The sequence below is a fragment of the Urocitellus parryii genome, chromosome 5 (genome assembly GCF_045843805.1).
Source record: "Urocitellus parryii isolate mUroPar1 chromosome 5, mUroPar1.hap1, whole genome shotgun sequence".
NCBI lineage: Eukaryota > Metazoa > Chordata > Mammalia > Rodentia > Sciuridae > Urocitellus > Urocitellus parryii.
In genome coordinates, this window is record NC_135535.1 from 148,863,513 (window position 1) to 148,882,767 (window position 19,255).

At 43.3% G+C, this 19,255-nt stretch overlaps 1 protein-coding gene across 1 annotated transcript in view; it reads right to left on the bottom strand.

Moving 5' to 3' along the window:
- The window catches only part of LOC113186317 (coiled-coil domain-containing protein 6), a 116,384-nt gene extending 98,553 nt beyond the window's left edge, over positions 1-17,831 (bottom strand). The window contains exon 1 of the mRNA XM_026393723.2: positions 17,186-17,831. Within this exon, the coding sequence (XP_026249508.2) occupies positions 17,186-17,497 (312 nt within the window). The 5' untranslated portion in view covers positions 17,498-17,831. The remainder of the gene's footprint in view (positions 1-17,185) is intronic.
- Positions 17,832-19,255: the final 1,424 nt, after the last annotated feature.

Genomic DNA, 19,255 nt, shown 5'->3' on the forward strand with positions numbered 1-19,255 from the left:
GTGAAGGGGGAAAATAGAGTTAAGAACCAATAGCCTCAGGGCACAGAGGTAAAGGCGTAAAGCAGAAGGGAAAAACAAGGATAATACATTTGAGCCTAGAAAAGCCTGTTTTTTGGACTAGGGATTGAACTCAAGGCCTCATGCAAGCTAGGCAAGCACTCTACCCCTGAGCATCATCCCCAGCCCTTTTAAAATTTTTAGTTGGAGACAGGGTCTCACTAAGCTGTTCAGATTGGCCTCAAACTTGCCATCCTCCTGCCTCAGTTCTGAGGAGCTGGAATTACAAGTGTGCACCAGCACATCCAGATTGCTGGTTATCTCTAGAACACACATCTCCTAGGGGAAATACTGCCAATTTCTTTAGGTATAATAACAGTATAGCAATTATAAAGTCCTTATCAGAGTTGCAAACTGATCTATTTACAGGTGAAACTATTTCAAGACTGATCAATTTAATAAGCGGGGAAAACTAATATTTGCAGATTCACTCTACTTTTGTGTATGCTTGAAAATCTCCATAGTAAAAGAAAAAAAATATGCAAAAGCCAGTATTATCAGATATACAAATTTCATAGAAGGACAATGTGAGTAACATATTCTACAAGTCTGATCACACAACCAACATTCAGAGCTGGGAAACAAGGCCTCAAGTCACTCACTTGGGCAGCCATTTCTCCTGCCAGGGCACCAGCATCCACATCAGAGTTGGAGTATCTATCATTGAACCCAGGAACCATTCGCTCATCACAAATGCAACTGTTCTTGGCCACAAGCTCCTTTTCAGTGTTGCTGGGGCATAACAAGCTGCTCACCATTGGTTAAATGGTACATACTCTGTATAAGCAGCAGCCGGCCTGGAAGATATCCAGGTGCAGAGCTTTCCACTAAGTATTCCCTGTGGAGACAATGCACATCAGCCACAAACGACAGCATGAATGTGTGAGAAAGCATTCTATCAGAAAGGCTTCTTCAGAAGAAGGGACAGGAAGGTCTCAAGTACCAATCCAGCCATTGAGAGCTGCAGAGGATGCTCCAGGTGGAGCCTGTTGGTCCAAGCAGCTGCCTTTGTCCATGCTGTTGCTTCTCCCTGAACACCTTGTACTCACATCCTCTTGAGGGAATCAAATTCTATGGGCCCTCCAATGTGTCATGTGTAAGACGTTCAATCACTATCCAGGTCAAACAGTCAATCCATTTTCATTTCTTCCTTTGCCAGTCCTGTCTCTGCCTCCACTGGCTTTCTCCTAGTCTAAAAGGTAAGGGTGACCTCTCTCTGTGATCTACAGCTCCAAGTTCCTAAAGTCAGCTAACTTACAACTGGATTCAGCAATGAGAGGTACCGGCATGAAACTAGAAGGGAAAATTCAAGTTGTGGTTCTCTCATCTCCAGCTTGGAAATGCTGCCTGACCCAAGGCCCACTGTGGTTCTAGCTTTCTCTGAATGACGGAAGCTCATGGTCTCCAAGAACACCATCTCCCTCATCCTCCACAGGAGTGGGAGTAGTATCCTGCTACTGTACCCCAGGGCTATTCACTGCTACCTCCTGATGCCCACTTCTCAGCAACTCCACCACTGGAATAACCAATCCCCTGGCTACATTCTTATCCCTCGCTCTGATTTCTTTCTTCCCTGTGAATCTTGAATGATAAAATGACCATCTTCCTTCACCCAGTGTGGCCATGCTTGACCACCAGTCTCCTCAACAGCCTGAGACCCTTCACCACAATCACAAGACCTTCCTGCACTTCAAGACAGGCAGAGCGCACGGGGATTACTAGTACTTGCCTCGCTCCCAAAGGGTATCTCAAGCTTGACACTTAGTAGGTATCTGAAAACTGTTACATTAAATGAACTTGTAGACATTTCATAATCTATAAAAGTTAAAGGTGGACACAAGAAGGGTACAATTTTGAAAATATGTTGAAGGGAGACAAGGATTCTTCTGAGGAGAAAATGACAAGGATTCACCATCCAAAAATTAGGCAGCTACCTGAACTATAGGGCAAAGAAATTGAATTATTAATTTCTTAAAAAAAAAAAAAGAAAGAAACAAAAGTGTTACACTGCGAACTCCTTCAAGGAATTCATGGACCCTCACAGTTGCAAGTGGTCACAGAAAGAGAAGTACAGAACATAGGCTCAGAGCCATGCTGCCCAACCCTGGCCCCACGACCTACCAGCTGAATGACCCTGGCAAATTAACTTCTCTGTACTTCTTGTCTATAAAGATGCAATAACTGTGCCACACAGTTTTGTTTCAAAGGCTAATAACTCAAGCTTGTGTACTTGACTTCATTAGTCATTATCTGTGGCATATGCCAGGGGTCTCAAAATCAATGGTCATCAGAGCAAAGTAAAAAAGTCTATGGAGCTACGAGGTAAAAGCAGCAGACAGAAGCAAGACCTGCATCAGAGTAGAGTGCCTGCCTTGCCAAGACACAGTGTCTCACAGGTCTTTCAGAACTTGAGAGCCAAGCTGGGCACTGTGGAGCACACCTGTAATCCCAGCGGCTCGGGACACTGGGGCAGGAAGATGGCAAGGTCAAGACCATCCTCAGGAACTTAGCAAGAGCCTGCCTCAAAAAATTAAAGGAACAGGAAATGTGGCTCAATGGTTAAGGGGCCCTTGTTATATCCCCAGTACCCCAAAAAAGAACAAGAGCCAAACCATTCACCTAGGCTGAACATTGGCACCAGAAGCAAACTCCAAATCCTCAGCAAACCTTCTCAGTAAACAGGGAGCAAAATGAGGTGCCAAAAGGCTACATGACTGATGCCTGGTCCTGCAGACAGTGAAGATGCCAAGAGGCCTAATTTTCCCTGTATCATCACAGGCCTAGGAGGAAAGGAGAAATGAAACAAGGCAGTTGGAAGCATGTGGCCAAGGACAGGGAGAAACCTGAGATCTCCAGTCAAAGACTCTGCAGATAGGGAGATAAGGAAGTTGGCAGTGGAAGGGTAGAAGGAAAAGCCAACTGCGAGCAGCTAAGAGCAGGTAACAATCTGCAAAGACTCAAGAGCCCACTAAGGAGAAGGATGCTGGCATCTTCCAAGGCATCAATCTAGGGAGGAAAAGGAAGAAAAAAGGCCAGGAAGCAAATTCATAATCTTAAATAAAGAGGAAAAGGGAAGTTCCATGATGAACATGTCCTGGGGGCTTTCACTGAGTAATGTCATTTAAGCCACAAAACCAGAGAACTTAGATAAAATGATCCCGTTTTATAGAAAAAAGCAAGGTAGCTTAGAGGCCAACTCAGCTGCCCCAGGATCAGCTAAGGAGGAGCAGAACTGTGATACATAGCTCAAGTCTTCCAGGGTTTCAGACTTCTAGAAAAATACTGGATTAAATTTAAATTTCAGATAAATGACAAATAATTGTTAAATATATGTAAATTCCAGGCAATATTTGGGACTTACATATGTTTAAAAAAACGTTTTTATAAAAACAGCTGTGCATTCTGTTTTTATTTGCTAACTGTGGCAACTCTGATTTCCAAGTCTTTCCCCATTATACCAAGTTCTCCCCCACCCCCCGAAGAACCCTAGGGTGGAAAATGAAGAAAACTGAAGACAGAGATAATCCACACAGATGGCCTAATAGGAGATGCTAATTGGTAACACATTAAATTAAAAGCAGAAAGCAGTGGAATCTACAGGGGACTTTGATACCTCAAAAAAGAGTACACCATACTTATGGAAAGCAATAAAACCTACTGGCTTCCATTGTGGGCTAACAAGGGAATCCCAATGCCCTTTCCACATCACCCACAAGTAGTGTGGAAGAGAGGAAGACAAAGACCCAAGGCTCCAGTCTTGGCGAAAGCCCTGCACTCCTGGCAGATACACAACAGCAAAAGCGGTGAGGGCATGCCTGGGTTCACCATGGCTAACATCCTGTCCCTGCAGTGCCAGCTGAGTCCTTGAACCAGACAAAGTAGACTCCTTGCCCTCTCTTGCCATTCTCAACGCCTTTACATCAGCCCAATAAAATCAAATTCATGTCTTGGTACAAAGCAATTTCAACCTTAAAAAGTCCCCGGGGCGACCAATACTACTGCTAGAGCAATCGAGAGGCAACAGAAAGAAAACAAGTCATCTGAGGAGTTCCCTGCAAACAGAGATATCATTGCCTCCCGCAGACAGGGCTCTGGCTCAAAACCTGGCATGTCCTTCCACCCTTTAGGTACTGCAAGCCTGCAAAGTCAGTTTCAAAGATATTCATGTTTTGGTTTCTGTTCTTTAAACCAGCAGCTAAGCAGAAGTTGCACTAGGGCGTTGCCCATCAAAGTCCACCTTCTGGTATCTATACCCTCACAAACAGGGTCAAAAGCCAGATGTCAGAGAAGCTGGCTTCAACAGTCTTCTGTCTACCCACAGTACTAACCCCAGGAAAATGGGGCAAAGGTATATATTGGCTCCTTTTTCAAGAAATGATGCAAAAAGCCCTACAACTCACCTACAAGGAAAAAAAAAAAGAATATTTTAGGAAGTATGTGCTTCCTACAGTTCTGTTACATTAACAAGGCCACATGGGCTACTTTAATCCTGACTCACCACATCTTGAGAAATGAGGTGCATTCCCCAGCAACCCTAAGTGCCAGAGAAATGCAGACTTTAAGAAGCCAGGCTGTGGCATTCACCACTCCTAGGTCCACAGGCATCTTAGTGCTGTCTCAACCCTCCTCTTCCAGCTTTCAGGAGATTATTTTTCCACCATCATCGTATAGGATTATCTGGAACAGAGTTAATTTTGAAATGTACTTTGGGCAACAACAGTGTGAAGATGGGTTGGATACCAATAATCTTTAATATCATTTTCTCCAGGAATAATTCACAAATCAAGAAAAAGCTTTTATGTATACCATCTCATTTGCAGCTCAAAATAGCAGTGTGGTACAAGACTATTTTAAACCAAGACCCCAAAACTCTTAAAATATTAAGGCAGCTAGAACCCTCAGTTGCATAGAACCTCAAGTTCCCTAGGGCTTATACATCCTCCAGTGTGCCACATTCCTATCATACTGTCCCACTGCCCAGTGACCAACACTAGGGAAGGGAGAGGGCCACCCAGGAAAGACACTAAAAATAAAAACAGCTTTACAAGGTGCTCATAATACTGTACAGTGATTTAAAAAAAAAATCCTAGGCTATATGTTACAATATGGATACTGAATATTAGTAAATGAATAGCAATAAATCAAAGACACTAGACACACAAAATCCTCTGCACAGTTCCAATTATATAAGTTCAAACACAAACAAAATGTCTATATATTGAAAGGAGTTAGAGTGAATCTGGGGGAAGTACTGAGAACACATGTAAGTCTCAGGAATGCTGTATTCTTAAAAAGATAAAGTAGCATATATCCTGAGTAGGTTAGTAGTTAGGCAGTACTTAAACCAGGGAATTCATTTTTTTTAAATTCACTGAGCACTATCTAATAAATCTGTATGTTCCAAGGAACACACCTATAATCCCAGCAACTCAGGAGGCTGAGGCAGGAGTATTACAAGTTTGACGACAGCCTGACCAACTCAGCAAGACCCTATCTTAAAATAAAAAACAAAAAGGGCTGGGGATGTAGCTGAGAGAGATCCCATGGGTGCAATCCCCAATCCTGCAAAAACAAAAAAATAAAAATTCATACAAAAAAAAAAAAAGTTTGCAAAGAGTAAATGTAGGCCCTCCCAAAATAAATTTCACAGACTTTATTGAACCACTACTGTGTTGAGACTGTGGAGAAATACAAATGATCTTTCAAACAGCAGAGACTTTATGTACCAGTCACCACTCAGGTGTGATCAGACTGTCTGTATTCAAGTCTCTGTTCGACCACTTACTGGGATCTTGAGATGTTGCCGAGACTCCTTGTACCTCATTTCTTCACCTGTGATGGGAAGCTCACAAAGGATTGTTTAAAGAATTAAATCAGTTCCAAACAAAAGGCTGAGAACTGTACCAAGCAAATGCTTGGAAAGTAAGGTTGCAATATGTAACTATTGTTACCATGGAATAAGACCCATCATCTTACAGATGAGACACAACAAAATACTTGTCTTCAAATAATTCAGAAGGAAAACAAATGTCTGTACTAAGCAGCCAGAGTAGATTTCTAAATAGCAGATATGCTCCTACTGGTCCCTGCCCTTCTTCCTCTCCAGCCTTAAGTGATAAGCCAGAAGCAGAATCCACCCAAATGTGTCCACCTGGACACCACCCTCCCTCCATGCTTCATTTTTCTCTGGATAATTAGGTTCTGCCAGTCACCACTCACCCTCCCCCACAACTGATTCCCCACCTTCTTCTGGATTAACTTCAACTTATCCTTTAGATCTTGGCCAAAAAAAAAAAAAATTTAAATTAAAGAAAATTCCCTCTTTTCAGAGCAAGCCCTCTGACTATGATCCCACTCCTGGATTGAGACAAGGCCCTCCACCAATTGACCCAGTACAATCTCATCCTAGTTGGTACATATGGACATAGTACCTGGCATACAGTAGGTTCTCACTTTATTTGTTAAAAAATTCCACTTGTGCTAACTGGACCATTTTTAAGTAGCAGCTATAATATAAATACAAAGGAAGAAACTGATACCTGACTGGGATGAGGGAAGGCAAGAGCCAGACGGTTACACTACAGAGGTAGCAATATACTGGGGTATGTAGGAGAGGGCAGGTGGAAATAGGAAAACTATAGCCCAAGAGCAATAGAGACAGAAAGGGGAGCAGATCATCCCCCAAACTGGCTGCTGCTTTTGCAAGATAGGGCGCTGGCTACCCTGGCAATACTCCCTCAGGCCCAGCATCCTGGGGATTTGCTGTGGTAATGGGGTAACCCTGAGTACCCTAACTAAGGAAGAGAACTGTGTAGAAACCTCTAGGAGGAAAATGCCTACACCCAGATGAAGAGAAAACAGTCCCTAATTTATATCCCAACTTCCTCCTACAGGCTGTGCTTCCTTGTCCTTAAGCTCTAAAGCCAGAATTAGGCTCAAATCCCAGCCCCACCTGATAACCTCAGACAAATTATGCAACCTCTCTGAGCTAAATTTGCAAGATTATAGCACTGAGTAACAGTAGTACTGATCACATAGGATTGTGGTGAGAATTAAAAGCGAAGATGCCTGCAAACCTCTTCCAAAAGTGTGTGCCCCAGAGTGAGCACTGGCTAAATATTAGCTGTTACGGCAACACAGAAGATTTGGAAGCGGGACAATGCTGGTGATAAAAATTCTTCAAGCTTTTTTGTTCCTCCAAGCTTTGTTAAATTATGGTTCATTCAAAATGCTGTCAATGCTAGGAAAAGTGCTGAACGCCTGGAACACTTTTCAGAAAAAAAAATAAAAAGCCACAGTCATCCGTGAGGTGTCAGGTGTTAGGACAAAGTCCCTGCTCCTGGAGGACAAGCCCTCACTGTAGGTTATTCCCTCATCTAGCACTGTTCAAATCTGGGTGATTATGCTCAAAACAAATGAGGGCATCAGGTGCCACGCCCAGGGCTGGGGTACCATCCGTGTTTGTTCCATAACAGAAGAACTAGATGCTGGACAGCCAATGGGGCAATAAAAACTTAAGCTGGAACAAGATTTATCAACAGCATTTTTATTGAGACACATTAGGTCCCCAATTATAACTTGAATTCCAGGACAATACGAAACAGCTGCTTTTGTAGACCAGGGAAATTTTTTCCTTTAAAAAATAAACAAATAAAAATAAAAACAGTAGGCATAGAGGTTACAAGAAGGGGAAATGGGGAGTGACTGTTTAATGGGTAGAGTTTCTGTCTAGAAATGATTTTTAAAAACTCTGAAATGGGCAATGGTTGTAAAGCCTGGCACGTACTTAACATCACGGAATAGCACACCTTAAAAATGGCTAAAAAGGGTTTTGTTCAGCTTTTTCACTGCTGTAACCAAAGGACCTGACAGGGACAATTAGAGGAGGAAGTTTATTTGGGGGCTCACGGTTTCAGAGGTTTTAGTCCACCCACAGATGGCCAACTCCATTCCTTGGAGCCCGAGATAAGGCAGAACATTGTAGAAGAGTGTGGCAGAGAAAGTGACTCAAGATATCACACCAGGAAGCAGAGAGAGAGATTCTCCTCACCAAGGACAAAATATAAACCCCAAAGGCACACCCCAAATGATCCACTGCCTTCAGCTACACCTTACCTGCCTACAATTACCACCAAGTTAATCCCTCTCAGGGGATTAATGCACTGATTAAGTTAAGACTCTCATAACCCAATCATTTCACCTCTGAACTTTTCGTGCACTGTCTTATACGTGAGCTTTTGGGGGACACCAAATATCTAAACCTTAGCAAAAAGATAAATTATTTGTTATATATGTTTTACTACAACAAAGAATTTGCAAGGAAAAACAGATCATCGTCCCTCTTTAGGTACCCCAGGTTCTCTCTCCAGAATAAACACCATGCATTCAAGGTTCACAATGGTCAACAATTACTATACTTTCCCAAAGACACTGCTCCTTACCAGGTGGTGATGGGACCCTGAAAAAGTCCAACTGTCTACTTTATGGAGTATATAATTAAAACTGTATTCTTTGGGGTAACAAAGATATTAAAATGACTTAGCCTTTATCCCCCCTTCCCTCAAAGTTCACTTTCTCTATAATCTGGAGCCTCTAAATGAAGTAGGCATACAATGTTTTGACTCAGCAAATATCTGTTTGGATAAATTAAGGCCTGTCAAGTGAAGAACCCTTCTCTCCTCCTCCCACCAAAAAAAAAAAAAAAAAAAAACTGTAAACAGAATGAAAATATTACCATGTGACTTAGTTTATCAGGACTATTGAAAAAAATCACCACTGATGTGAAAATAATTTCATAAATTGAAGAATTATCTATATCAAACACAAAGTGTAATTATTCCCTCAATCTATTCCTTTTAGCAGTTCTAATGCAATCTCACAAGGCAGACAGCACAAAAGGTTCAAACTGTTCCCTTCTGAAAGCAACACATGAAGTATTTCATCCAGGTAACTAAATTTCTAAGAATTTTCTTTAGTTCGCCCATAACCCATGCTGTTTTCATTCTTTCATTTCCTCTTTCCTTCTATGGAAAAATTTTTTGAATGATGACCTATGTCTGGCTTATCATCCCACCTCTGCTCCTCGGCAGAGCAGCCTCAATTGATCCTCAGTACCCGGAGATGCCCTGGTGGGTATTAAGCAGATCACGCTGGACACACACCTGGCACCGCCTGAGGCTGGATTGATCTGGAACAGATGCATGGAAGATTAGCCCATCAATCAGCACTGCTTTTTTAACAAGTTGGAATTCAAAACTGCCCATAAAATAGTTCTAATTAATTTTGCCATAAGAAGTCTTTGCTTTGAGTTTCAGGTTAAAAATGTAGGAAATTGGATCTCTCCAACAATACTCCATGGAAGATACATGGGTGGGCCCCAGAGTATAACAGGAATAGAGGGAATAAACACCTAGATAATTTCAGTTTAACTGACAGATGCAAATTATAAAATTACAACATCAATGGCATTTCTTTTCAATCATTACCACATAAAAGCAAAAATTAAAAGCAAACAAAGAGCCTCCCTATACCACCTCAGCCTAAACTGAGCAACAACAGCTCTCCCCATCACTGCCTTACAAAACAAACAAGCTAATTAAACTGTGTGTGAATCTGACACATTGTTTTCCTTAAAGGTATTCACAGAGGTGGATAAACCTCATTTTGGAGTTAGAACTGCCCTTCTTCACAATTCCTGCAGGAGTTGGTCTTAACTGCCTTTTTTGTTGGCATAGGTCTGTTGATTTTCAACCTTCCTGGATGGAGAGAAAAGGACTGTTGGACACTAAATGGCCTGTACACCTGACCAGGGCCAAGCTGAATGAAAGTCAGGTGTGATCCTTGCAGACTGCCGGAAGAGCCCTGACCTTCCTTTGGCTGTTTCTGAGCATCTGGCACACAGTAGGTCATGCATAAGCACTTGAAAGCTGAATACTGCCTATTTAAGGTTTTGATTTATTATATATCATTTTCTGCCTTTACCGAAGAAGCAAAGATGTGGGGAGTGGGGGGAAATCACAGAAAATTTCCCAGAATTAAATAAACTAGTATCAAAATGAATTTCAAAAACTAAATTGTACTCCACGCTTCAGATCTTGAGACAAAAGGAGGATTAATTCTTAACCATCAATCACACTGTTAACCCCCACACACACTTTTTTATGCATTCTAAAAGAGAACTTAAACAAAATGATGTTTGCAATTTATTGGTATGAGGGTTGATATAAACTTCACAACTGTGGATCTGACAGCCATAAAAGATAAGAAAAAATGACATTGACGGTCTTGGGGAAGTAGGAAGAGTGTGCAAGTTAACACTACTCCAAGATCCTGATGATTAGAAATAGTTTCCAGAGCATTAGTTTCTCTGTCAAGAAAATTGCAACCACCAACAAGCAGGAACATACTGAACCTGTAAGCATTTACTTTGCTAGCTTTGACAATAATTCAATATGTCTAAAAGCAACCACACTGTGATTGAAAACAAAAAGCAACACCTACCCACAGAGGAAAAAAATTACACAGAGGGTACAAGAAAGATTACTGTTACTCCTTGCTCAGCCTTGCTGCAGTTTAAAAGGAAGGATTAGCATTTCTAGGCATAAACTCAATTATCTCTGCAAGTCAAGATTTAAAGGGGGGAGGGGGGGATGACCCACAGAGAACATAAATACACAGTTGTATCAACACCCCACCTCCACTCTACAAGTCACATGTGGACATCTACAAGAGCTCAGGTCTCTGGATCCTGTTTTCAGACACTTCCCCAATCAGAGATTCAGGTCACCTCGTACTTGTAATGATGCATCTGCCTATGCTGGTCCACAGTTGTTTCACAGGGGTGGCTATGGAACATTTCAACATTAAAAAAAAAAAAAAAAAAAAAAAAGTCATAGGAAACTCCTGGAATGATCTGTACATCATCAAAATCAATGCAGCAAATCTGAACATGAATACTTCCAACAGGGCTACTTTTTCTCCCTAAGCTTTGTGACAAAAAGCCTTGGGAGGGTGAACCTGAAGACACTTTGTCCCCTCTTTCAGATGAAATGTAACAGGAATATCCAGGTACACGCTACAAGGTAGCCCACAATATGGCCTACAGAATCACCCATGGCTAGAAGGCAAGGGCTGAGGACACACACTGATTGCAGTAGTCCCCAACATATACAGTGTATCCATTCATCCATCCAGTATTTACCCATCATGGTATTTGTTGTTAAGGCAAGAGAGTGGCTTCATGAACACAAGGTGCAAGTGAGAGTATTAGCATACTCACCCCAAAAGGAAGAAGGAAAAAAAAAAAAAATCACACACACCCCAATGCCTTTGGAACCAACTAAACAACAACCCTCTGAGTATCTCCCACCTGCTAGGTACTAAGGAATTTGATGAGGGAAGCAAATTCTATCCCCAAAGCAACTTCCACATCTACTGATGAAGATCTGTGTGGTAGTGGGTAAGTGACAGGTTCTATGGACCTGCCTTAGAAGGCACAGAAGCCCCAGTGTGGCTGACAAAGTGGTAGTGCCAAGGCAACTGTGTAGGAGAGGTAGCACAATCTATTTGAATGTACAAGATACAGGAAAGGGAGGAGTAGGCAAGAGCATTTTTAAGGGCAGGAGAACATCCCTAAAGAGCCAAGGAAAAATGAAATTCTGGGAACTAGTTTAAACACGTGAGAGCTTTGAGATGGATTGTGGGCTAAATGCATGGGAAAGATGTGGCTGTGAAGCGAACAGCAAGCAGGGGTTAATCATGCAGAGCCTGATAAAGCACTAAGAAATTTACCCAATTCCAGTGGGCAATGGGGAGCCATTCAAAGTTTTTAAGCTTCGGATGTTTTGCTTCAGATCAGTCTCCCTGGTTTTGAACAACACTCTTCATGAACCAGATATTGTGGATTTGCTAGCTATTTCCCATTTCCAGCAAATAAACAAGAGAAGCACTATAAAAGCCCATCATAACCTCCTTACGGCTTTAGAGTTTTTTACTTTTTTAAATTAAGTTCAACGAGATTACGGGAAATACAGAAGATGCCTACAAATGTGAGAAACTATAGACAAAACACATGAGAATAGCCTCTTTAACATGACTTGTGTACAGCAGACCTGTGAGGTCATATTTTCCTCAAAGTTGTGTCCAAAGTTGGGTGTTTCCATAAGAATCTAAGAGAATTTTTTTTTCTTCTATGAAGGAAAAAAAGACACCACGCCTCTGTATAAGAGCAATGTCAATCGAATGGCTTCCAAGAGTCTGCCAAAATGAAGACTTAAAAATGGAAAATAACACATTAGGCTTCCAGAGTAAATAATCTAAAATGCACACTAACTATAGGATGCCATTTACTGATTAAAGAAACCATTTCACTATTGATGTTTAAAATGGGTTTTCTAATCATGACATACCAACATGTTTTTCTACTATCACTTCAAAACAGTTGCATTTCTATATTTCCCTAAACTCTTATAATGAAGAACTTTATAATGAGAAAGACACCCAAACACTAGCAATTTATTATGGGCCTTTATTTCCAGAACCAACACAGGCTGAAGGTCTGAACCTTCCTGGAAAAGGTACCCACTCTGGGGAACCAGCTGAACCCTGCTCACACCCCTAGAATAGCAGCAGCTAGCTGAGAACTCTGCAGCCTTTCAATTATTGCTCACAGAATTACTGCCCACCACTGTACTTGCTCACCTTCCCAGAGATCATCACCACCACAACCACCCTTTTTTTTTTTTGGGGGGGGGGGGTAACTAGGAATTGAACCCAGGGGTGCTTTACCACTGAGCTACAGCCCCAGCCCTTTCTATTTTTTTGAGACAGGATCTCACTAAATTGCTGAAGCTGACCTTGAACTTGCATCTTCCTGCCTCAGCCTCCAAGGACTCTGGAACTACAAACAAGCATGCATCACCCCACCCAGCCCTTGACTGCATTATTTGCAGTGTATCGGGTATCCAAGATAATATTCTCATCCACAGGATATGCCAGACAGATCTGGCCTAACACATAAAAGCTACTCAAAAGGGTGACTAAGCATTTGTTTTCTGTTTATTTCTGCCACTCTTAAAAAATACATATAATCTATAATCAGTAGCCTGGTTTCACTGCTGATATAATGGGTAAAATTGGATAATCACTCAAAACAATCTATTCTACCTCTAAGCGTCCCCCCAAAATGCACTAGAGGCAAGCAAGCTCTAACTTCCAGATGCACCAGGCACTTATAGTCATGGATAAAAGGCTTTTAACAGTTGATTCTTCCCCACAATGTTTACCTCTTTGATACAGATGCTAAGAACATAAATCCATAAAACCAGTCCTTTATGAAATGGGAAGCTCCATCAGAATAAGCACTTATGTACCAGAAGAGAGAGACAGACCATTGGTTAGAGATTCTTTTAGTCTTTGGACTTGGCCGAGAAAAAGTAGAAATACTACTACATACCCATTACAGAATGGCCAAAATCCAGAACACTGACACCACCCAATGTTGGTGAGGATATGAAAGCAATTCTCATTCACTGCCACTGGGAATGCAAAATGGTTTAGCCAGTACAGAAGACAGTCTGGCGATTTCTTACAAAACTGAACATACTCTTATCATATAATCCAACACCAATGCTCCTACATGTTTATCCAAATAAGCTGAAATCTTTTGTTCCAACAAAAATGTGCAGTTGAATATCTACAACAGTTTTACTCATAACTGCCAAAACTGACAGGCATCTATAATCCTACTGAGGAGGCTGAACCAGGACAGTGGGTTTGAGGTTAGCCTAAGCAACTCAGCAAGACCTCACCTCAAAATATATATATGTAATATATTTTAGATTTATAACATATATATATGTTACATATATATTGTCATAACTTGAAAGCGACCGAGATGTCTTTCAGTAGATTGAATGTAACCATTTGTTATCCATCTAACAATGAAATGTTATTTAGCACTAAAAAATAATTAAGACATGGGGGGGGGGGGGACGGACAGAGGAATCTAAAATACATATTATTAAGTCAAAGCCACCAATCTGAAAAGGCTTCATATTACATGATTCCAACTCTATGATGTACTAGGAAAGGCAAAACTTCGGAGAGAGCAAAAAGATCAGTGGTTGCCAGGGGAGGAAGGAATGAATAGGCAGAGTACAGAAGATTAGTAGGGCAGTGAAACTATTCTGTGTGGTACTATAATGGTGGATACATGTCATTATACATTTGTTCAACCCCACAAAATAGACAATTCCAACAGTCAAACCAAAATGTGAACCACAGAGTTTGGATGATAATGATATATCAATGTAGGATCATGAATTTTAATAAATGCACCACTCTGGTGCAGGATGCTGATGGTGAGGAGGCTATGCCTGTATGGGGGCCAGGAGTATGTGGGAAATCTCTGTAGCTTATGCTCAATTTTACTGTGACCCTAAACCTGCTCTTAAAAAAAAAAAAAAAGTCTATTTTAAAAAGTAGAGGAGGTGTCTCTCTCTTCTCCGGAGTGTGGTAAAAGGCAACATGCCTTCCTGAACATGCTCAAGGAAAAGCAAAGATAGCTATAATCACCTTTAGAGCTCATCATTCTGAAAGTTAATATCATAATTAGAGGAACTAATAAGAGCCAGGAAGACCAGTAATAGGATTATGGTACCACCTTCCCCTCAATTAACTAAAATAGTGAAAACAGCAAGGCCTGTACTTCACTGAAAATCTAGGCCTTGTCACAAACTTCCCAGGCAGCTACTAGCAAGGGCAATGCTTAAGTCAGACGTGTCCTAAATTGTACAGCTTAACCTTGCCATAAACTATGGCACAGTGTTGTTCAATGGGTCCTCATAATCCAGGACCCATTTCAGAGAGTCATAAATATCTCCTCCAAAATTCCTAACTGAGCAGTAGAACCCACTCCAACACAACTGGGATTCTAGGTGGGTTAACAAAACCCTCCAAAATTTGATGGCATCTCTTTTCTACATTTGTCATTTAGCTCCTTAGTTAGGAGTTATGCCAAGTACTAGGGAACCAGGTAAACCACAAGCAATTTTATCTCCCTCAACATATTAGAGATTAAAGAAGAACTGAGAAGTTTCTGGTACTTACAGACTGTCATGTGGAACACTTTACAAACTTTACTCAGTAACGCCACAGAACACTTCAAGTATCTTTGGTTGGATGTCAGTTTTAGTTGAGGTTAAGTGCTAAGAAATAAAGCCACCATCTTACACATTCTTCCCACCAAGTATTCAGAAGGCCTCTGATCTTACATCCCAGGAATGAACATGTTTGTCCCTGCAAAGCCAACATGTTTGTGTACTATGTACAGACCTACTTATAACATGGTCAAAGTATCAAACAGATAACCCTTTCATAGTCTCTCCAACCCCCAATCCTTCCCTCCCAAACAAACAAAACACCCTGAATTGCTCAGTGTATGCAAGAGGCTAAAGATTCTTTCCCATGTTAAGTTTACTACTTTCCATGGTTTACAATCTCCCAGAGACTAACATTCTCATTTACTCACTCAAACCTTAAATAAATGGCCTTCACCAAGATCCCACTCTTCTCAAACCCCACTCAGCAGTCACTCTTGGCCAAGAAAGCTGGAGGCTTGGAAGTGGCTGCCTCTGCAAATTCCTCCCCCTTTCTACCAAAAGGGCACTTCAAGAACTTTACAGTCTGGAGATGCATGAATGTTGATCCAATTTCATTCACCAGGACTGGATTTGAGCATGCAAAGTGTCTTTCTATAATCAATTGCTATTTAGGTTGCCAATCACACTGAAATTCTGGTGGAAACCTGCTATCTACACAAATCAAGAATGCCATCTAGTTTTCTATGAGCCAGCATTGGGGAAACACACACACACACTCACTTCTCCACGGAAGACGCCTTCCTGGCATAGGGGCATCCTAAATTTGTCCCATTTCATTTCCAGGGTGTGATGGGATTTTTGACCCATCCCCAAATTCATCCCTCCCTCTCTCTCAATCTGAGGATTCAATCTAATCAGCCACTGTACAGCAGCTCTGGCAATTTATCCCCTTAATTTCTTGACATTTTCTTCTCTGCTCTTGGCTGGGAAACTGTTTTGATCTGAATAGGGTTGTCTGTGCGGGGATTCTGCATGTTAATGATGTGGAGCTGGCAGGGATGTTAGGTGAGAGCACACAGTGTACTTTTTCCAGTTACGTTTCGCCTCATCGCCCCTATAGGGGCCTTTCTAAACGCCTACCACATCAGAACAGAGACCTACAGACCTAAACCTACCCTCTTCTGGGGGTTTTCAGGTGTCAGATAGAAACAGAACAGACGACCTGTTCTCCTGTCAAATATCTAGTCTCAGAAACAAGATACGCCTAGCCACTCCGCCACCACTGAAGAAAACATACCTACATCTTGCTCACAGTAGCTACCCTTCACCTTGGTTTCAGCCTCAACCCAATCCCAGCCAGTGAGATGCTGCTCTCTCCTGGCTATATACTGCCCATTCCCCAACCCAAGGGAAGGGCTTCCAACCGAGGTGGGAGCAGTAGCTCTGGCACCCGCCCTTCCCTCTCAATCCTGGCCAGAAAACTCCACTTCCCGGATTCCCGGCCACTCTCTCCCGCCCCCTCCCCAGGCGATCCAGCTAGCGCGGTCCTGATGCCAGCTGGGTGCCCAGCCCAGCTGCGCACCGCCCCCCACAACAAGCCAAGCCCCTTGAACAGAGCTCAGTTTCCTCCCTCTCCCGCAACTCGGGTTCCCCACATTATGGACTCAACGCTCAGGCACAAGAAGACTTAAAAACGTCCCACCCCGCCCCCAGCCCAGCCACGCCACCAGGATTCAGCCCTGCCCCGAAGGGGCCTCCTCCCAGGGGCGAAAAGGGACCTGGGTGGTTGCCTCATTAGTCTTCTCCCGCACCCCACGAGTGTCCTGGTCCCCCGAGGAGGACAGATCCATGGGGTCCCAAAGGGTGACCTCCCTCTCCCCCGGAGACCGGTAGGTCTCCGCGGGCAATGTGCTCGCCGCGGGTCCCTTGGAATCTGGGGGAGCCCGAAGGCTGCCCAGGTCTGGGTGCAGTCCCTCCCGAGGGCGGGCGGAGGTCGGCGATGCGGCGCGCCCCCGGGGAGCACTCACGATGGTCACGCTGGCTTTGCGCAGGTCGCGGTTCTCCTCCTGCAGCGCCTTGCACTTCAGTTTGTAGGTCTCCAGCTCGATCTTCAGCACCTTATTCTCCTGCTGCAGCGAGGCCAGGCGGTTGGTGAGCTCCTCCAGGCGGAACGGCGAGATGACAATGCCCCCCGACTTCCCACCGCTGCCGCCTCCCCCGCCGCCGCCACCGCCGCCGCCGCCGCCCGAGGTCGACGAGCAGGACGACTGCATGGCGGCCAAGCTGCTGCTGTTGCCCCCCGCCCCGTCCGTGTCGCTCTCGCTGGCGCTGTCCGCCATGGCCGCCGCGAGCTGGGGAAAGGAGGTGGAGGAGGAGCAGGGAGGCGGCGGCGGCGAAGGCTGAGCTGCGAATGAGTGGGCGCCGGGCAAGCACAGGGGAGCGCCGAGCTGGGCGCCTGGCACCAGGGCGCAGACTCCGAGCGGCGGCGAGAGAAAGAGAGGGAGCTTCCCGCTGCCAAGGGACCTCCTCTGCCAGAGAACAGAGACCCCGCCCGGGCTCGGGCAGTATTGCACTAGGGCTCGCTCCAGCCCGGCCAGGCGCGCTCGCTAGGCCGCCTTGCAAAGCTTGCCAAAAGCTCGGAGACCCGCCCGCCGCCGCCTGGCGACAGCCGCGGTTTGGAAACGCGCGGGCAATGCGGGTGCGGGAAAACCAGGCCTGCTCCGCACCGCCAGCTAGCCGGCCGCACGTGTTCTGAGAGTGGGCCTCCGAGCCCCCTACCCCAAGCACACAGCTGCCCAGCCTCTTCCGGGCTCATGCCTCTCCGGGATCAAAAAAAAATAAAGGCTCCACCAACCCCACAGGTGCTGGGGACACGTGGAAAGGTCAACCTGGCTCCCGCATCCAGCCCCCACTGTATGGTGGCCCCATCTTCCGCCGACTGTGTGCGCGCGTGTCTCCCTCTGTCTGTTTCACCCATACACGCAGTTTTATCTTAACAGTGTCCCAAGTGCTCGACTGTGAAGCTTTGGATAGAGCTAAGAGAACAGAAAGTTCCCCTGCATTGGGCCGAGTAGGGTGAAACAACAGCAGCCACAGGTTAATCTTGTTATGAAAAGAATTTGCAGAAGAGACACACCGCCCTTCAGTAATGTCATAAAAGCACACTGTGCTCAATTGTTTAAACAAGTTACAACTTCTTTTATTCCCCGTTTCTCTTTGCATTTTGCAAACATTTCCAGTACATCTCACGCAATAGGATTAAGACACTAACATTTGTCAAAGAAAAGAGAAACATTTTGTGGAAGGTTTGAAACACATCTCAAGTGCCAATTTTCCAAAGTAGCTGCAGACATAACATTATGCTATACAAACAGTCATGATTAAGTGAGAGAATAACATAACTATTACCCTTCTTTGCTATCTTCTTGCTCACTCCTAGAAAACTTCAGTAAATAAAAATAAAACAGATTAATTACTATAATGTGGTCTAATTCAGAGTTCCAGCATTAAAAAAGCCTAAGAAATTCAAAATAAAATACTCTTACCCCCCTTCCCACTCCACAACAAAGGTTTGCAGGAAATTGGCCCAGCAGGTGAGATGATTCTAAACACTTAACTCTGTTAACACAGAACTTATGTATAAAAATTAGAAAGTGAAACCAACCAGGCTAGTTTTATTATCCAAGTTTAGTCAATGGAAGAACAAACACATGGAAACAGAAAATAGGAAGAAAAAAAGTGTAAAAAGTTTTCTATTGTTTTGAACTGTTGCAAAGGTTTTTAAAATGTTAGTAAAAATAAAGAGATGGTGTTCATGATTTTTTTTACTCCCACTCCCCCATTATCATTAAACCTAAATTTGATCTAATGATTAAACTACTATTCCATGGCTAATATAAACTGGTACCCCAGAATAAAGTAACACACCAAGTGTTCTAAATGACATCATCTTTTATCAAAATGGCTGCTTCTAGCAAACAGCTCAAAAATGCCAACTGCAGTTAAATTTCTCATGTATTTTTTTAGTTGAGTACAAGAGGACCTCTGAATTCAGTCACTGTTGGTTTAGCAGGGAATAAAAACAAATGAAAAAGCAT